The 18,106-nt window shown below is 43.8% G+C and overlaps 1 protein-coding gene across 2 annotated transcripts in view; it reads right to left on the reverse strand.

Annotated features, from left to right (window-relative positions):
• yjefn3 (YjeF N-terminal domain containing 3) overlaps positions 1–17,029 on the reverse strand; it is a 46,165-nt gene extending 29,136 nt beyond the window's left edge. The window contains exons 1-2 of one of the 2 annotated variants that reach the window (XM_053849105.1): positions 16,980–17,029; positions 16,733–16,893 (exon numbers count right to left, since the gene is read on the reverse strand). In XM_053849105.1, the coding sequence (XP_053705080.1) occupies positions 16,733–16,794 (62 nt within the window). In that variant the 5' untranslated portion in view covers positions 16,795–16,893; positions 16,980–17,029. Of the gene's footprint in view, positions 1–16,732 lie in introns of both variants that reach the window. The other variant, XM_053849098.1, reaches the window with a different exon arrangement.
• Between the last annotated feature and the right edge of the window lie 1,077 nt (positions 17,030–18,106).

Raw genomic sequence — 18,106 nt, forward strand, 5'->3', positions numbered from 1 at the left:
ACGCTGGTCTGTTGTGAACATAAAAACTGAGGAATTTCGGGGGATAAATATCTGCCCACTATCGTGCACTACAGGTGGAAAGAGAAGAAGGCCCTAATAGGTGGAGGAGTTGTGCTCTTCCAGGGCACGTCTGTTGCAACTATTGCACCTCTGCTGCTCTGCATCTCCTCCCAACAGATCGGCTCCCAGTGGGACTTGACGTCTGACTCATCCATGGAGCGCAGGGCAGAGAGGAGGCAGACTAGGTCCTGCCAACCCGGAGAAAGATCACGGATTTGACGGTCTGTTGAGTAGGCACTTTTATTTTGTCCTGCCCAAACACTTTCAAGGAGTGAAAAAGACTTAAGAAGGTCACATCCCATAGTTTTCTCCCAGTGGACGACCGGCCCCAATCTGTCAGGAGCCACTCGTATTTCTAATGACTTAAGTCCTCCACCATAATTCCCCGGCTGTAAGTAAGACTGGTTTCACATGCTGACCAAGTTTCTTCAGAGGAGAATAAATGAAGCTGCTGAGAGTAATATTAGGCGTTGGTCCTTCTATTGTCAAACCGTTTGACAGGATGTTCACCAGCCCCCGACAATCTGTGGCAGCAGCAGAAATGAAAGGTACAGACATGTTTGGCTTGAATGCAGAAGAGAATATGTAGAATATGAATATAATATGTAGGAACGGTGGATGATTTTTGAGTTCTGTGTGAGGGTGTCGCACAAGAGGGCGTCAAAATTTGCTTCATGCTGATGAAAGAAAGATCTGAAATTTGAAAAATAAATAATCTGAAAAGGTGAGAACATCAGGAAACAGCAATAAAAGCAGACTCCTTCTTCCAAGCCATACTCACTCTCTTAGCAACCATATTCATGTGATCAAGAAAAGAGAGGTCTGTCAGTATCAAGCAATTTCTAAATGCAACATTAACGTAGATTCATTTTATCTATCTATCTATCTTGGCTCCCTCAGCGTCTTGGTTTGCTCCGGTCTTCTCCTGGGTTCAGAGGTCTCGACTACAGCTCTAGTGAACGGTGTTCTTGTAAAAATGTCAGATTCAGAATGAGGATTATTGTGCGACTGAAACAACAGACAGATTCCAGGTGAAGCTGAAACCGCTCTGATTAACACAGCCGTGCTTCAAAACAGAGAAGAAGTAACCAGCAGTCTATTCTTGGGTGTGTATTCATACTTTTTTATCTCAAGGTCTCCACGCTTTCTAGCTCGGTGGGATATTAAAGACGTACAGCTTGTTACAGCCTTGTGAGTGAGATAAGAGAGTGCAATGAAGCTTCTAGTGAGGAGAAACTAGATAGTGTTTTTTTTTTCTTGCAGAAAAGAAAACCTTCAATCTCTCTACACACAAATCTCCATCTCCTGTCTGCGCTCACTACACACGTAAATGTCCCTGTTGACAATGGTAGGAGAGTTTAGAAGAAGAAGAAGACAGGTCGTCTGAAAGGCAACTGGCTTCAGAAGGAACGGTCAAGTGCATACTAATGAGAGGCTACCACTCCGAACCTATTGGTGTCACGTGACTTTCCCGTGTGCGAGCTCCAATCTTCACGCTGGGAGAGAGTTTGTTCGTGTGACGGCTACACACCTGCACACAGACGGACTCACAATATGTAGGCTGTGCATAATTGATGAGCCCAGCAGTAGGCAGAACCATGAGAGGAGCTGTCGCATGGAATTTGGCATTCTGCCGACCTTTCCCCAACACGCTGGCGTGTGTGTGTGTGGGAGCGCCTGCAGGTTTATGGGGAGGGGTTGGCATGGTGATGAGAAGGAATCCCTCAGAGATATATTGGGGTACATCAGGGCTTGTGAAACTGACGCTGGGCAGCCGTGCAGATCTTTGTAACGTTTTGTAAAGATCGACACCATGCTACATTTATGTTGTCATGGTAGATGACAAAATCCAAGACTCCTATAACAATATAAGCAGTCATCTGAGGCTTTTTTTTTTTTAGATGCCAGATGGATTGGAGACTTCTTGGCAGGCGGGATATAGCACCTTAAGCTCGGGAAACATCCCTCTGACTCCTGGATCGCCCCTCCGCCTCAAGGCTGTGTCCTCAGCCATCTGCTATTCTCCTGGTCCGCCCACAGCTGTACTATTCAATTACGATTCTGACGTTGGCTCCGTAAAATCAGGGCTCTGCTAATGTGCCCTTTTTCACCTGAGAGCAGGTTTTTCTACTCGAACGTTAGATGCGCATGAAACTAAGCAGAAAGCTGGAAAACGTACTGAAACTGCGATGCCCTGCCCTAAACATCCCACGCTCCCATATTGCAACACCTCCACATTGACCGAACATGAAAATACATCACATTCCGTGTTAGCGTTGCTTTAAAGAGGCAACTTGGCTTATGGGTCAGTGGGAGTCCAAACGCTGACCCTGTGTGTGGCCAGAACTGGGAGCTTGATGGTGGATTTCTGGGGCGCTCCAGCTACTACCACCACGACTGGCTCCAGTGTGAGTCATGAAACATTGGAGGAAGCGTCAGATATTCTGCATCTCTGGGTGTATACTGGTGCACTGATACGTCTGAAAATAACACATTACTTTCAAGTAACTGGCTCTAATGACACATCAGACGCTATAGATCTTAAACAGGTGCTGACTTGATAAACTCCGTTCTTAGCCGGACTTGCCCTTAATGTAATCCCTGAGTGACAAGTGAGTGTGACCAGCAAAGGTCTTTGCATTCAACCGCTTCCTGCGGCTCCCGGTGGCTTTTCCACTGACAGGCTTAACTGTAATACATGCACATGTGGCCTTTCCCATACATCAGGAACAGAATGTCATACAAGCTGTGCAGCCGGGGGAGCTGGCGGGGTGCAGTATATGATAATTGACGAGATCATGTGTGAAGGCGTGGGTGTGTGACTCAGTCCCTCTATGCGTATGTGAGCGGTGAGTGATGATTGGCAGGGTAAGACAAAGGCAGCATGAGGCGGAACAAGTGTGATTTCTGCTGAGAAATATTGACTCAACTTTAATGGAGCACAGCTATTCAGCTGAGCCCAATAAATGTAAATGTCAATGTTCCCATCAAATATTCAAGTCCTAAGCCTTTGAGTGAAAAGTCAAATACCAAGACGAACAAATGATGAGTATATATATATATATATATATATAAAGTATATATACACACACTTTGTTAAGAGACATTGTTGGCAGGAAACGTATCTTGTCCCTGAAATGCTCTATCCAGCCATCTATCACCTTTGCTGGTTCCCCAAGGCTCGCTCTAAAACACAGAGAGCAAAAGCAGCGCTTGACGTTGCCAGTCGATCACGCTGCATATATAGACAAACCACTCTCACAGCATGTATAATTCAGGTTGACCAACTAACCTTGGCATCATTTCGGCAGTCAAGCAGTGCCCAAAGGAAACCCACGCAAGTATGAGAAGCGCAGACAAACTCAACCGTGCCAGACTCAATCTAGAGACCTTGCTGTGAGACTGCAACTCTAAACACACTCTGAATATTACCATAAATTCTATTACAGTAACCATAATTTCAAGATACATTTAAAAGCCCACTGTATAACGGTTTGTTGCTCTAAATCTATGTTGCTCGTTCACAAACGTGTCCTTTATTATAGACATTTACCAATATGATCAATGGCATTTTGATTGGCTTGAAATATTGCTCCAGTAAGGGACATGAAACTGGTCTGCCTTTTGCAAATTCCGCTATGATGTGATAAACCTAGGTGCTGCTAATGGTTCGCGTTGCTAGATCGGACGCAGAAATTTTGAGATGGAAACAAGGAGGACCACACAAATTCCACATTTCAGGAACAGGAAGCGTCTTCTTCATCCAAAAAAAAAACAAATGATGAAATAGAACAAAACATTGGTGTTTTTATCGGTGTGGTTTAGCACAAAGACACCACGAGCTGTCATCACTTTCTGACTGAATATTTCTGGTACAACATTAGCCAGAGGTCTTGTTCTGGAGTGGGGGGAGGGGTGTAAGAGTACCGTACTGTGTGTAAGAGAGAGCTGGGCCAAAAAGCAAAGCTCTTTATTTAAGCAAAGCTCTTTATTTACTGCTCAATCTTTGTCTCGCCCCTCGCATATGGTCATGAGCTGTGAGTCATCTCCCTTAGAGATAGGGTTCTGAAGAAGTTCTGTCACTTGGGAGATACTTGGAGTGGAGCCGCTGCCTCTCCACGTTGAGAGGAGTCAATCATGAGGCTGCTCCCTGGATGTCTTCCCTTTGAGGTGTTTCAGGCACGGTCAACATTGGACCAGGTGGAGGGATCATATCTCCACACTGGCCTGGGAGCATCCAAGCGTCCTTTTTGAAAGGTGAAGGCTACTATAGCTGTTATACGTGCATTCAGCAGCATGGCACACAAGAGTCATTGCAGTACACCACTAGACTGGATACATTCTTACATCGTGGATCTGAGACAGTGGCAGTGCTAACCAGGAGGCTCAAGTTCTATCAACATCAAATCCAAGAGGAACTTTGGTCTATGCGTTTTTTATTTTGCCAAATAAGCAAAATACATTTCTGTACTAAGACTGAGCATCTCCTTCCAGCAGCAGCAACGCTCCAGTTATGTTTTGAGGAAAAGTATTCTGCTCTTTTGTGTGTTCCAAAGATTCCAGACTTGTTAACTTTTTTAATAATGGAGCTCTCAGCACCCAACAAATTAGCCGCGCTCCTCTTTCACACCGCCGCCATGTTCATAATGGACTTTATTTTAACTCATCTTTTTCTCTCAGGAGAGTCAACAAAAGAGTCTGTGCTCAAGTGACGTCCATTAATATTCTGCAGGGGAAAATACAAAGCCCCACATTCAATATCCTCATTCTCATACTACACTTATTAAATCTCCCCAGGCTGAATATTAGGACGAGGACTGTTCAAAACGAAGACATTAGAATTGTTATTGTATTTTTTTTTATTATCCCTGGGGTTTTTTTTTTCTTCTACAAGGTGGATGACGAAGAAAAGATGATGATCATCTTTAAGCAGTTGAATTGAATTTCAAAAGAAGAAGATTACAGGCATGCTACCTATCTATACATGTGGTTGTTAGAATGAATGGCACTGGGAAGATGCTATACACATGGGCTGCGGTGTTGAGATTAAAAATGTTCGCCTGGACCATGAACCGGTGAACTGTGGATGAAAAACATTTTCTGCTGATGAACTCAAGGCCAAAGCTGCGCTACTCTCACGGAAACTCCTCGCATCCAGGAATATAAAGATTATTATATAAATATCATTTTTCGTCTCATGGTGCGACTCCAACCACCTGCTCCTCAACACCACCAAGACCAGAGAGATGGTGGTGGACTGTAGGAGACCCAGGCCGCATCCAGAACCGGTCACCATCAGAGGGGATTGTGTGGAGGTGGTCCACACTTACAAATACCTGGGAGTGCAGTTGGATGACAAACTGGACTGGACTGTCAACACTGATGCTCTGTGCAGAAAGGGACAGAGCCGAATGTACTTCCTCAGAAGGCTGGCGTCCTTCAACATCTGCAAGAAGCTGCTACAGATCTTCTACCAGTCTGTGGTAGCGAGCGCCCTCATGTATGCAGTAGTGTGCTGGGGGAGCAGCTTGAAGAAGAAGGATGCTGCACGTCTGGACAAACTGGTGAGGAAGACAGGCTCTGTTGCTGTCACAGAGCTGGACAGCCTAACATCAGTGGCAGAGCGACGGACAGTGAACAGGCTTCTGTCCATCATTGACAATCCTAGTCATCCTCTGCACAACACCATCTCCAGACAGAGGAGCAGTTTCAGTGACAGACTGCTGTCATTGTCCTGCTCCACAGACAGACTGAGGAGATCGTTCCTCCCTCACGCCATTCGGCTCTTCAACATCTTTCGGGAGGATGATAAAATGGACAAATACACTCTGGACTCACTAAACGCTCACACCATAGACACACATGCACTTTAGTTCGCGACACACACACACATTCACATGCTGGACTGTTGTTGTTTGTTTATTTTACTTTTTTTCTTATCTTTATTTGTACTATTGTTTTTTACTTGCTCTTATGTTTACACCTGTCATGCTGCTGGAAATGGGAATTTCACTTCGGAGATTCATAAAGTATTTATCTATCTATCTATCTATCTTTTTAAGATGGCAAATGTATTGAATATTTATTCTTTCGAATCATTGTCATTTGTCTGAGAGAAGGAGCTGAATATAACTGACGGTTTAGTTGAATCAAGCTCTTAGAATTTCATCATTTTCTCCCTGAAATATCGAGTGGACTTCTGAGGAACATATTCATGTGATTAGTGGACTGGAGGCGTTTCATGAGGAGGCATGTGAATGAACGGCTGCCTTTTTAAGTGCACAACACTTCTTGGGGGAGCAAAAAAAAATCACTTTCATTGGGTAAGATTGTTTTCTGTGCTTCTTCTGTGGCACTTTCAATTTACAGAGGCGTGGATAGAATTCCAAAATTTCCTAAATCTGGGAGCTGACATCGCGTGGTCGCCGACTGCTCTGTAAAATGTTGGACGTTCATGCACTTCTGAGCTTGAACTCAGGTTGCTTTTTATCCATCTCACTTTCCACAGTCAGAGCATGAGATGAAAATAATCATGGCGTGTTTCAATAAATAGACACATTAAATGAACAATAACTTGAGCTCACCTTCAGCGTTACTTAAGCAGGGAGCTGCTTAATAAACCACACACACAAATCAATACTCGTTTTTCCACTCAAACAAGTGAGCCTCAGAGATCTTTCCACTTCAACGACACCGTCTCTACGTAACCCGAAATTAGCTACTGGGGGGGAAAAAACCATTAAACTTGCATTGTGGAAAGTATAAAGTGGGATTTGTAAAATGTCAAATTTAATTGACTCCAAATAATCCCTCTGCAAATTGGACAGAGCAGGTAAACAACGGAAAGCGGCGAAAAATTAATTTACACGATCTGAATTCAACGTTTCTCCGCTGGGGACTGACACAGAAAACTATCAGGACCCAGCAGAGCGAGATAGGGAAACCAATTACGGGGGGGAGACTAGCTGGATGCACAAGAGTAACACTCTGACTCCTGAGTGGCCACAAACACACGGGGTGAGTGGATGGAGTTTTCTTTTAAGAACAATAATGAACTGAATCAGCTGAGACGTCACATATAGCAGAGCTGGCGTTTCTGCCTTAAATGTCTGTCTCCCGAGGGGAAGCTGAAATTGGTTTCTATGACAACCGGAGCAAACCTTAAGCAAATGACTGGCAGTAATGAGTCAAAGACAGATGACACAATCGCCCAGCAGATCCTCGCTTCACTGTCGCGATATCAGTGTTTGTGTTTCTCCCACTTCCATCTAAATCCCTGTCCCCAGCCCTCCACATTGATTTTTATAGTCGGAGAAAACATAAGTTGAGCTGGCGGTGAGCCTTGCTCTCATTCTGTCACCATGAGAACACAGTGGCTCTGACCCCTGTCAGCCAGTCGCCCACATGGTTCAGGGACATGCATTCTGAGGAGGTAGAACTTACAAGCGCTCTGCGAGATATTTTAATATCCCGCTCAATACAGTGATGGATGAAGACGCCACACAAGTCATCACCAGTGCATCAACACCCCAGTGACAAAGAGTTAATGACATACTGACAACCTGTCGCAAGCATGAAACCAACAGCTGGCTTTATGTTGCCCGAACTGTAATTGTAGCTTTGTCAAACACTCTCTTCAACAGATAAGCACAACACCGCTCAGTAGAAGCGTGGCATTCAGTTCAGCGCTCACTTCTTCAGTGCAAAACAGATGAATTCACCGCGTCTCTTCCCAAGAAGAAGATGTGGAAAATACATGAGTTTTCAAAACGCAAGTCTGTAGCACAGAGATACAACAAAAAACATGTTTACACTCATACGTCCACATTTGGATCAGATGATGCAGAATGGAGGAAATGATATGGTACGACGGCCGACACTGGTGACCAGGTCCAGGCAACACAGCATGCAACATTCCTCCTCCAGTATGAGCCTCCCTCCAAGCCTCTTTGTCCACATACGTCTACACATTAGCTGCCCCTCTGATATACTCATTCTTCTGCTGGTCACTCTAAATAAAAACGCTTGAGTGTCTCCAACTCTGCCTCTTTTAAGTCTGAGTCTGGTCTTAGTCAGAGCTACTGTGCTTAAGGCACACATCACAGCTCCCACTACTGACCTAAGCGGCTTCCCTTTTATCCTTGCTGGCACTCTTTCACAGAGTATCCATGACATTTGTCATCATGCATTCCACCCTTCCTGCACTCTCTCCTTCACCGTCCTAGATCGCGACCCTGTTCTCGCCTCTTCAGCCACATCCTCACTATTCCTTCAGCCTCCTCATTCACACACATATTCTGTCTTCTTACTTTCCTGCCACTTCTTTTCAGCACATCCCATTATAGCCTCATCTTCCAGTCGGTCCATCAGCATCACACACAAGAGGTGAGAGAGAGAGGTGAGCCACAATGGTGTCCTCCTCTCACCTTGCGGGGAGTGGTGTAAGCATGCAGGCCTGCACTTGCTGCTCTTGCAGAGCGAAGGTGACAACATGGCTGCAGTGGCCTTCTTCTTCATCCATTTTTCTAAATAGTCAGCCCTCATCAACGGCAGGATTCATTGAATACGTCTGGCATAGATTTGGAGTTTGACGCGACAGAGGAGTCTCACTGTCCTCACACATGTCCCGCACCACCCTCACATACTTCTCAGATGTTTCTGATGCACTTCACGTATCACCAGTAGGTTCAAGAGGCAACACTATAGCATACAGGTATTGATCCTCCTATATGAAGATCCAACATAGAGGAATCGAAAGTTGTCCAGTTGAGTGACACCCCTGTGATGCTTGTCATTCAATCAATAGTGCCATCCCACATCTGCTGCTGATCCTACGGGGAACGCAGCAAGGGATTTCCTGGCTCCTATAGCATTAAGCAGGAAGGGATTCCACTTGAATTATTCTAAATTAAGTATTTTTTTGCAGTGTGTATACGCTGAAGAGTGTTGGAACAAACTTTCCTTCAATTACGCGTCTCAGAAATGAGAGACACACCCACCTCACAGCCTGGTCCCACACCAGAAAGACCATGAGTGGGCAAGCTGAACAGGTTCACATCTGTAATTTCAAAGTCTAAAACAAAGGAGCTAAACACAGATTGTTTTCTGTCACTCGCAGTCGGGTTATTTTGATAGAATCAGAGATGGAAAGTGAAATCCTGCTTCCAGCGCACGACCCTCAGTTTAACAAAGCGAGAGGAAGAGCGGGCCTCTCGGGGGACGGCAGGTGACGGAGCCGGCCCCTCCTCAATGATCCCCTCGCGCTCTCATCCACGTCGGATGCCGATCAGAATAAATGAATCTTCCAGCCTCATCAGTCCAAATGATTGACTTTTCTTTCAGCAGCTGATTTGAAGGATCATCGCTGAATGCTAAAGCAGCTCAAACATCATTTTCGTGGATCAACATGCACGGCAACGGTAGAGTGTGAGGAGGAGCAGGCAATTACAGTCATCAGTTTCACACACAAGTCAATCAATAATGCGTCGCTGTCAGCTGCTACTTGGTGGGAGAAATTTAGCTGAAGGATAATGAGGCATGTTTTTCCCTTTTGGTTGTCCTGCTATGGTTTTCTGGAAGAAATACATGAAGCTCCGGCCCTGAGGGCAAAACCCGACTCCACGGGTGTTGCTGTGGAGCAAAAGATGAAAATCCATACGATTAGCTTTAAAGTCAACTCATGACCTAATATTGGAATTTTGTTTATTAACCCGAGTCCTGTCGCTGCCGGCATGATCTGATATGGGGAATAAACTATGGCAACAGTGGCAGCGCACTCATCTTAGGAATGGTAGACTCAATATCGGCTCACCTGGACTTTCCATTGATCTAGTACATTACGAAAAAGAAGGTAGAAGAACACAAGACTTTTCTGTTTTTATTTCTCGCCTTGCAAAGGTTGACTATGCATTGACTATACTGACTGTACAGGAGTTATTGACTATGGACCACACTGAACTGGACTATGAATCAACGCACAGACTGACATTGTCTACAAGAGGCAGCCTCGACATATTTCCCCAGGGTTCTTTTTGTGGATATTTTTAAGACATTAACTTGAAGAACCATTTAATAATAAAATTGAGAAAAATTCCTGCGAGAAACTGCATTGTGCAACGCCATCAGAAGGTAGCAGCCCAGACACATAATGTTGTTGCCTCAGCAACACACAAGCATTTACAGACGTGCCCAGTTCGTGAATAAAATGCTGCTAAAAAGCTTACAAAGTGCTGAACTCAATTGATGGATGAAGTAGAAATTAAACGAAAAAAGACCACATTCATTGCAGTCAACGGAGAAAGAGAGCGGCGAAGAGGTTAGAACAAAATAGCATGCTCGATTTCTCCCATTTTTTTCTTGTTCACGTGTTTCGGACTGTTAGCCTTCCTCTTTGTAACATGTCATTCTCAGATTATGAGTGTTTAATTTTATATACTTACGACAAAAAGCCCCAAACAAAAGCCAATCCATCTGGACAAACATGTTTACAAACCTGGTTAATTCAAGGCTGACATCATAACTTCAGATTTATTCAACATGGAAGACGGACACCAGTTCAGCTCCTGCCAGTCACAAAGACCATTGTCAGCACAACACTGAGGTTTTGATCTTCTGAATAACAGATTTACAATAAACTGCTGAGTTGAGACTATATTAAACCCAGGAGGCGCCACAGTCCGTGAAACACCTTTAACCAAAAGGCTAGTTTAATTAAACGCAGTTCATTAAGACGAGCGGTCGACCTTGAAAACTTCTAAAAATAGTTTCTGAGAGAGGGAGGTTTTCTTCAGCAATAGACTGAAGTTGAAGCGAGGTACATGCGAGATGAAAGGAATCATTGAAAAGTATCTAATAATGCAGATGTGCTTTTTCAAGAGGCAAACATATTTCAAAGTCCATCATCAAGTGTTGTATTTAATTAAAGTGGCTCTGTCCTCGTGTCATTTGTTCGTGTTTTCAGTTTGATAGCAGCTCCTCTGTTGGATCCAGGCACAGTGGCCTTTTGTGAGCCCAATTCCCACCTCTGTCTTTCAAGTAAATTAAGTTAATAGCAACCTGTCATGCTCATCTTGCCACCTATTCCCAGGGTTTCCTCTATTCCACCAGACCCTTCTCTCGCTCTGCATTTCTCTCATCTTTATTCAACTTCCTTTGGTTTGAGACCAGGCTTGCGTAGTCACTTTGTTTCATCTGAAGACACATAAACACACATCTCTTTCTAACAGGAGCATTGAAGCTAAAATCAAACTATCCAGGCTCTTAATGTGAAATAGACAGAGTTTAATAAAAACAAGAAAATAGGTGAGACACACTGAAGCAAAACCCGGGTAACCAAAATGTTGAGGTAAATTTCAGGCAGGGTTTTACAGACAATCCATTTCCGATTAACTGCGCTAGCTTTAGCAACGGCGCATGTGTTCATTGGCCAAGAGAAAGGCATTGTTTGCTTTCTAAAGGGACATGTAAATGAATGCATCAGGAGGGCAGCGCAGGCTCAAACTCAAGTGGAGCTTGTGAGTGTGTCAAAACAAAGGGGTCGTCCGGAAGACCAAGCAGCAGAAGCTTCTAGAGCGCAGCTGAAACAGAGCCGAGCGTCAAGTGGAGGGTCAACAACCACATGAGTTTTTTTTTTTTTTTTTTTTTACCATAATTAAGTCTCCATTGTTACGATTGTTGTTTGCCTACTTCTGAAAAACGCATGAGCAGATTTCACTGAAAACCCATTTTGATCCGGAGTTCCATCCGGACAGCGCACAGCCATCCTGCCCTACTGTAACGTGGGCTCCACCTACTTTCTTGCTTGGTTTCTACAGGGTTGTTGCACAACTACACTGCCACCTGCTGCCCTATAGGATTTATGTGAATTTAACTATTAAGCATACGAATGATATTGAAAATTCAACTGTCACACTACACTTTCATAATACTGTAGTGGGGCAGATGCTGACTGCTGCTGTGGTCATCAGATGCATTGTGAAACAAATGCAACATATTCAGATGTTACGTGTTTTCACAGAGCACAGAAAAAAAGTGTTTCCATGCCTGGGGATGTAGATTTAATAAGTGAAACTTGCTGTTTCTTGCCATTCTATATGAACCTGTGGCGAGATAGGCGCTCCAGCAGTAGCAGCACTTTGAGTGGCTGACACTACATGTGAACATTCCCCAGAGTTCAGGCCAATAGTAAGTAGGTCATTCTTCTGTCAACACAATTTTGCTTCCCTCCAGCTGACGCAAACACTATTATTACTTGAAATTATGGAAGGCTCCAACTGTTGAATTTTAAATGTGTCAGCTCAGTACGGCAGGATCCTTTTAACTGGCTGGTCATTGAGCGTGTGCTTTCTGGGAGCCGAGTCAGTTCGCTGATGTAAGCAGATATTTTATGAATATATTTTGACTCTCCACACTCACTTCACGGTTCATGATATAGTTCGTAGAAGTGCATTTCCTCTATATATGACAAACACATTCACTTCATTCACACAATTCATATATTGATATATATATATTTATATATTGAGGACAAGTGTTTTGTTTGTTTTGAGGTTTCCAGCAATAACTTTAAAATTGTTCCAATTTGTTTTGTTTGTATCTGGGCAAGATTCATCAGCTGACTAAATCGTCCTTTGAACAAAACACATTATAGAGGCACAGTCTCCCTATAGCATGAAGGCTAGACCTTAAGTTGTAAAGTGTCAGAGATGAGGATCAGCTCCTCTAGACAGCTGTTCTCAGACCAGGTTGGGAATCAGATGCTTCCCTATGGAAAGGATATTGGTGGAGCTTTCACAGTATGTGGTCTCAAAGTCTGTTTGGCTATAAAAGTCCAAGACCTGAATCCACCACTAGAGGTGGACATGCACTTCTAAAGCAAGGTATTTAGGACGAAAACAACTCAACAAAAGAGGCTACAACAGTGAATATATGTTGTCCAACTAAACAGAATTTACCTCTACTCTATATAGAAAGGCGGAGATATTCATGACTATTTTGCTGCTGACGCCGGATGTTGGGACACAGCTCCGAGGTGTGACGCTGCACAGCAGTGTAGGCGCCGCAGTATCTTGGGGCCAACAGGTCAATCTGCATTCCCCTTCTCTCTTGTGGACCTAGGGTAGTGACTAAAAGAACAATCTGGTGCTTTACCATTTCATTGTAGGCGGTCTCGAGGCAGACGATGTTTTGTCGAGGACATTTCAAGACACTGGTGTTTCCTCAGAAGATCGGGAGTTTTCCGAGGCGAGAGGTTAGAGGGAGAGATCCCCAGCCTCTGAAGGTGACCCCTCACATTTTTCTCATTATAGCCGGGACAACAGGTTCCAGGGACGCAGAGGAGAAAATGAATAAATGGATTCACTTGTTAGCAACTGTAATTCAACAGTCCTAATTCAGATCTAGTGATTTATCTTGCTTGAAACACTCACATATCCGTCCTAACATAGTCATTGCTGTAATTCTGATGCATCTTCCCGACACACATTAACTGATATAAGAGGTTGGTCAACAAGCTAGCAAGCTGAGAATGTGAACATGAAGTGTTGATGATCTGGAGTCATCACTTTCCACCGTCACCATCAGCCAGATAAGAACAAAGAACTGTCGGAGAGCGAAACAACCACCACAAAGGTATAGTTTCCATGACCACTTGATTTAACAAGCTGAAATCCGAATGCAGCTGACTTTTTTTTTTCTTTTCACAAACAGTGCACTGCACCGGCAGGTAGCAAATCCAATCAGCCCTCCATCTCCTTCCTCCCTCCGTGCATCTCCGCCCGCTGCCCTCATGATTTGGCTTATAAATAAATGTCTGTGCTGTCAAACAGGCAAATGGAGAGAAGCGAATTTCAGTAAACCCTGGGAGATAAAAACCAGCTCACTCATGACGACACAGGTCCATCACACGCCGGCATCATGTGGCTCAGATATGAATCTGAGCACAATTATCAATCGGATGATTTTGTTTTTGATAATCGCTCAGAAGGTTGTGTTTCCGTGTCTGTAGTACTTCTGGAAGTTTTCATTTCCTCTTTGTCCTCCCGGGATATTACACGGCAGGAATGTTATGAAACGAATACACCTGATCATGTGACGACTGCAGCGATTCCATGGAAAATAGGTTGAGATGTGGAGCTGAAAGAGGAGTTCCAGCTTTTACATGTGAGTGAGCACACTTGGTTGCTCACACAAAAAAAGGAACAACAAGGTCTAAATAAGGGAAATGGACAAAGTTGTGACTCAGAAAACCTCACAAAAAAAGTACAGTCCCTGTGGACGGCCACTTGCAAAGTTGCTATTTATAGAACAATGTAAAGACACGTGATTCTGTGGGAACTTTCAGCAGGCCATAAATAATAACTGTCTATGACAATGCAGCTATGTTCTAAATCTCAACATTTCATACAAAAAAGCAATCAATACAAATAACAATAACAAAAAATGCATTCCTTGTGAGTGATGAGCTTCACCTGGCCACTTTCAGTTAAGGGGAAAATGCCATCAAGTCAACTTCTGAAGACACCAGGAACATTTCCAAGAAATTCAGAAAGTTTTACTGAAGTACCTTCATCTGTTTTATTACGAGTTATTCTGTCGACAAAGGAACACAGCCCTGGTGCGTAGCTTCCAGCCCTCTGTGACCAGCGGCTGTATTAAATATTACCACACTGAATCGCCTGCAGCTGTCAACAGCAGCTATTATTTCACTACAGTTCCATCATGTTAAGCTGATCTGTGTAATGAGATTTTTCCTCCGAACCATCACAGTGAGCCCGGACATGCGGAGACACACCTCACAACACCAGTGAATGCATCTCCTGACAGTCGCAATTCTGAATCAGTTGGAACCTGAAATGCATTTTTTTCCCATCAGACCATCAAGGAGTGAAGCAAGAGAGGGAGACGTCGACTAGTGCCACACATGAACACACCCACATTCAAAGCCCGACACAGATGACGCTCAAAGACTGGATTCTAAACAATAAGTTGGAACCAACGATAAGAACAGTTTGAACCTGATTTGGGCAGAATTATATTTCAGATGAAACTAGAGTTGATAGAAGAGGGATTGGAGGGCAGGACTGTTCTGGTGTGCTGACCCTCCATAAGAAGCCAGTAAAAATCTAAACAGCTCTTCTGAAGCAGGTGCCTTCAGAATTCATTTGCATTCACTCGTGGTAACGCACCAAAGAACCCACAGCTTGGGAAGGTCTGTTTTTGCCTTTTAATGTAGTGGTTCTCATCGGGTGGTTCAGGATGTAAAAGTGGGTCTCGGAGGCGTGTTTGGCGGGTCACCAGCAAAGAACAATCTGGCTGCATTTTCATTCTTCAACTGCTATATCGTGCAGAAAGTGAGGATCAGACTTTAGGAATGGAGGTCATCTTGCTCACATTAGAAACTTGAACTCTCCTATAACTATAGGGTTAAAAGTGATGCCTATATATTGGCTCCGTTTTTGTGTGAACGTCCACTAAAGAAGCCAAGACAGTCTCAAATTGGCCCGTTCCATTATCCAAGTCAAACCCAAGGATTATCACCGATTAGGAATACTGCACATTTACATAATGCTGTTGTGTTAGCTCTCAGCAAATATGTCGATTAAATCATATCACACAGCCTCCCCACAGCGTCAGCAGCTAATCTTAGCTCCATAAAATTCATCCTGAGAAACATCCAGTTTATTCAGCAAGCTTCTCTTCAATAATCCGCCTGCTCATTAACTCGAAATAAAAAGTGAATTCTGCAGTGACTACAGAAGGAGTGCGTACATGCACACACTCATTTGAACGCTGGGACTAGGACTGAGCGACTTCCGTTAATTGAATTCTTTCAGTGAGTGCCGGGACGTTTTAATGAAGCGGGTGGTATCTGAGACTAACAAGCTGCCCAGATATCACCAGCACACACGGTGGGGACTGCACAGCTCATTAGAAACACAACACAACTGAGGAAAGGATTGTTGCAGTTGCACCAGCGAGAGTGAAAAATGTTGAATAGTCCAGCAAACATTCAGGTGTGTGCTGAGTTTCTGCCTCCACACACCTGAATTTTCAAAATAATGTTTCACACCAAAAAAAAAAAAAGGTATCATTTGAAAGCTACTTATGTCTCCTTACGTCTTTCACTGGAGAAATGTAGTGAAATTCAGTCAGAATTTGCAGTGATGGCTGACTTTGCAGGAGGGAAGCAGATGTCCATAAGTGAATCACATCCTATTCAGAGGGCCTTTAAGGAAGAAGGCAACAGCAACTGAGTGGCAACAAATCCAATACATAAGAGCACAACTGGAGACCAAATCACTTTAGGCAGCCATCAGCTGCTCTTTTTTTCTGTGAGTGTCCATGTGAGGGTCGAAAGATACACATGCTGGTGATGAAGAAGAGCAGCCTGCGGTGCATACATGGTTAACTGGCATAACTGGATCCATCTTTTGTGTGTCAGATGATGTTGATATTTTGCCACTCAGTTTCACAGCATCACAACATCAATATCTTCTCTCGAGCATCAAATTCATTCTGGGACTCTGGGAAACCATGACAAACTTCCTGCATCAGCCAAAGAGGAACATTGAGTATTTCATTTGTACAAGTTGACAGGAGGAGGGAGGTCATTAAACACACCGCTTCTTGCTGCTCCCTCATGAGATGTCACAGGATAAAAGACCGTTCCTACCTGAGGTATCGCAGAGGTTCGATGCTCTCTGGCTCTGCTGAACTGTGATTTGTCTTCTCCATGAGTTTCACCAGTCAGGACTCAGCTACCAAGAGGAGATGGGAGCAGTGTCTCTCCACACAGAAGACTGTTTTCTCTGATTCAGTAACGCACCTCAGTGCCTGAGGAGAGACAGAGAATTACAATGTGCTCACTCCTCTGTCTTGCGATTGGATCACTCAGCAAAGGGAATGACTGGCGCCTGCACCCTCTGAATCTCTGCTGCTTCTCTGCCTCCTGGTCCAGGCTCATTCTAAGAGGGAGCCAGCTGGTTCTACATGTCAGTGGAGCTTGCCGGCACAGCCAGCCAATCCACTCTCAGAAGGGATGCTGCCAGCCGGCTGATTGGCTCAGTCCACAGACATCATGGCTGATCAGTTATCCACAGAGAAGCACTCTATTCACAAGAACACATTTGGACATGTCATCCAGTGGCTGCACGCTCCCCTGGGTCAGCACTGGTTGGAGAACTGCTCGGATTAACCACCCGGAGGATTTGGCAGCAGGAAGTCAAGGATTCAGAATTCAAACTTTTAGGGGTAGATGTGACTTCAAGGTGCAGTTTTAAGCTGAGAAGAAGCATGACTCACTTGCTGTTCGTTTTACGTTTAAACAAAACGTGTGGCAAGGTGTTGGCTGACAGGGCCCCCTAGCGGTCTATGAAGACTACTGCCTGAAGAAATCCGTGATTGTTCTGTCAGACCCACGATTATGTATTGTATTTATATTAGTGTTGGGACTTTAACGAGTTCATTACAACAAAAAATGAATTGAACAGTTTGCTGTCCAGACAACAGGGAACCTTAGTAAGTGCAGGAGGTCCTGGTCCACTGATCACACTGATGCACAAGACACGTGGCAGCTAGGATGAGAACAACAAACATGGAGGAATCCCTGAACAAAAGCAAACAAAAGCATCTGTTTGCTTTTGTTCAGTTTTTTGCTACACAATGGCCAGGGTTTCCACTACTCTGAATGTACTTGAAATTCTTATAAAATTGAAATTCTTATTCAAATATTTTCATGACATTAAAAGAGCTTTCGTTTAAATAAGGTGATATCAAAACTTGAATGTAGCTACCATCGCGATTTGTTGAACTGATTGATGCAAAATAAACAATATTTTGTTGTTTAAATGCATTTATGGCTTTATTATTTGATTCAGTAATACACCAAATTCATTCAAATTGAAGAATGTGGCTTCTTGTGGCAAATATTCTTATGCCATTAAACTGCGATTGAGATTAATCACAAATTCTCTACATCATTTTTTAATTGAATCCCACCCCTAATATGCATTTAAATATAACATCATCATTACATCACACGGAGTTA

Source organism: Synchiropus splendidus, chromosome 1 (assembly GCF_027744825.2).
Source record: "Synchiropus splendidus isolate RoL2022-P1 chromosome 1, RoL_Sspl_1.0, whole genome shotgun sequence".
Lineage (NCBI taxonomy): Eukaryota > Metazoa > Chordata > Actinopteri > Syngnathiformes > Callionymidae > Synchiropus > Synchiropus splendidus.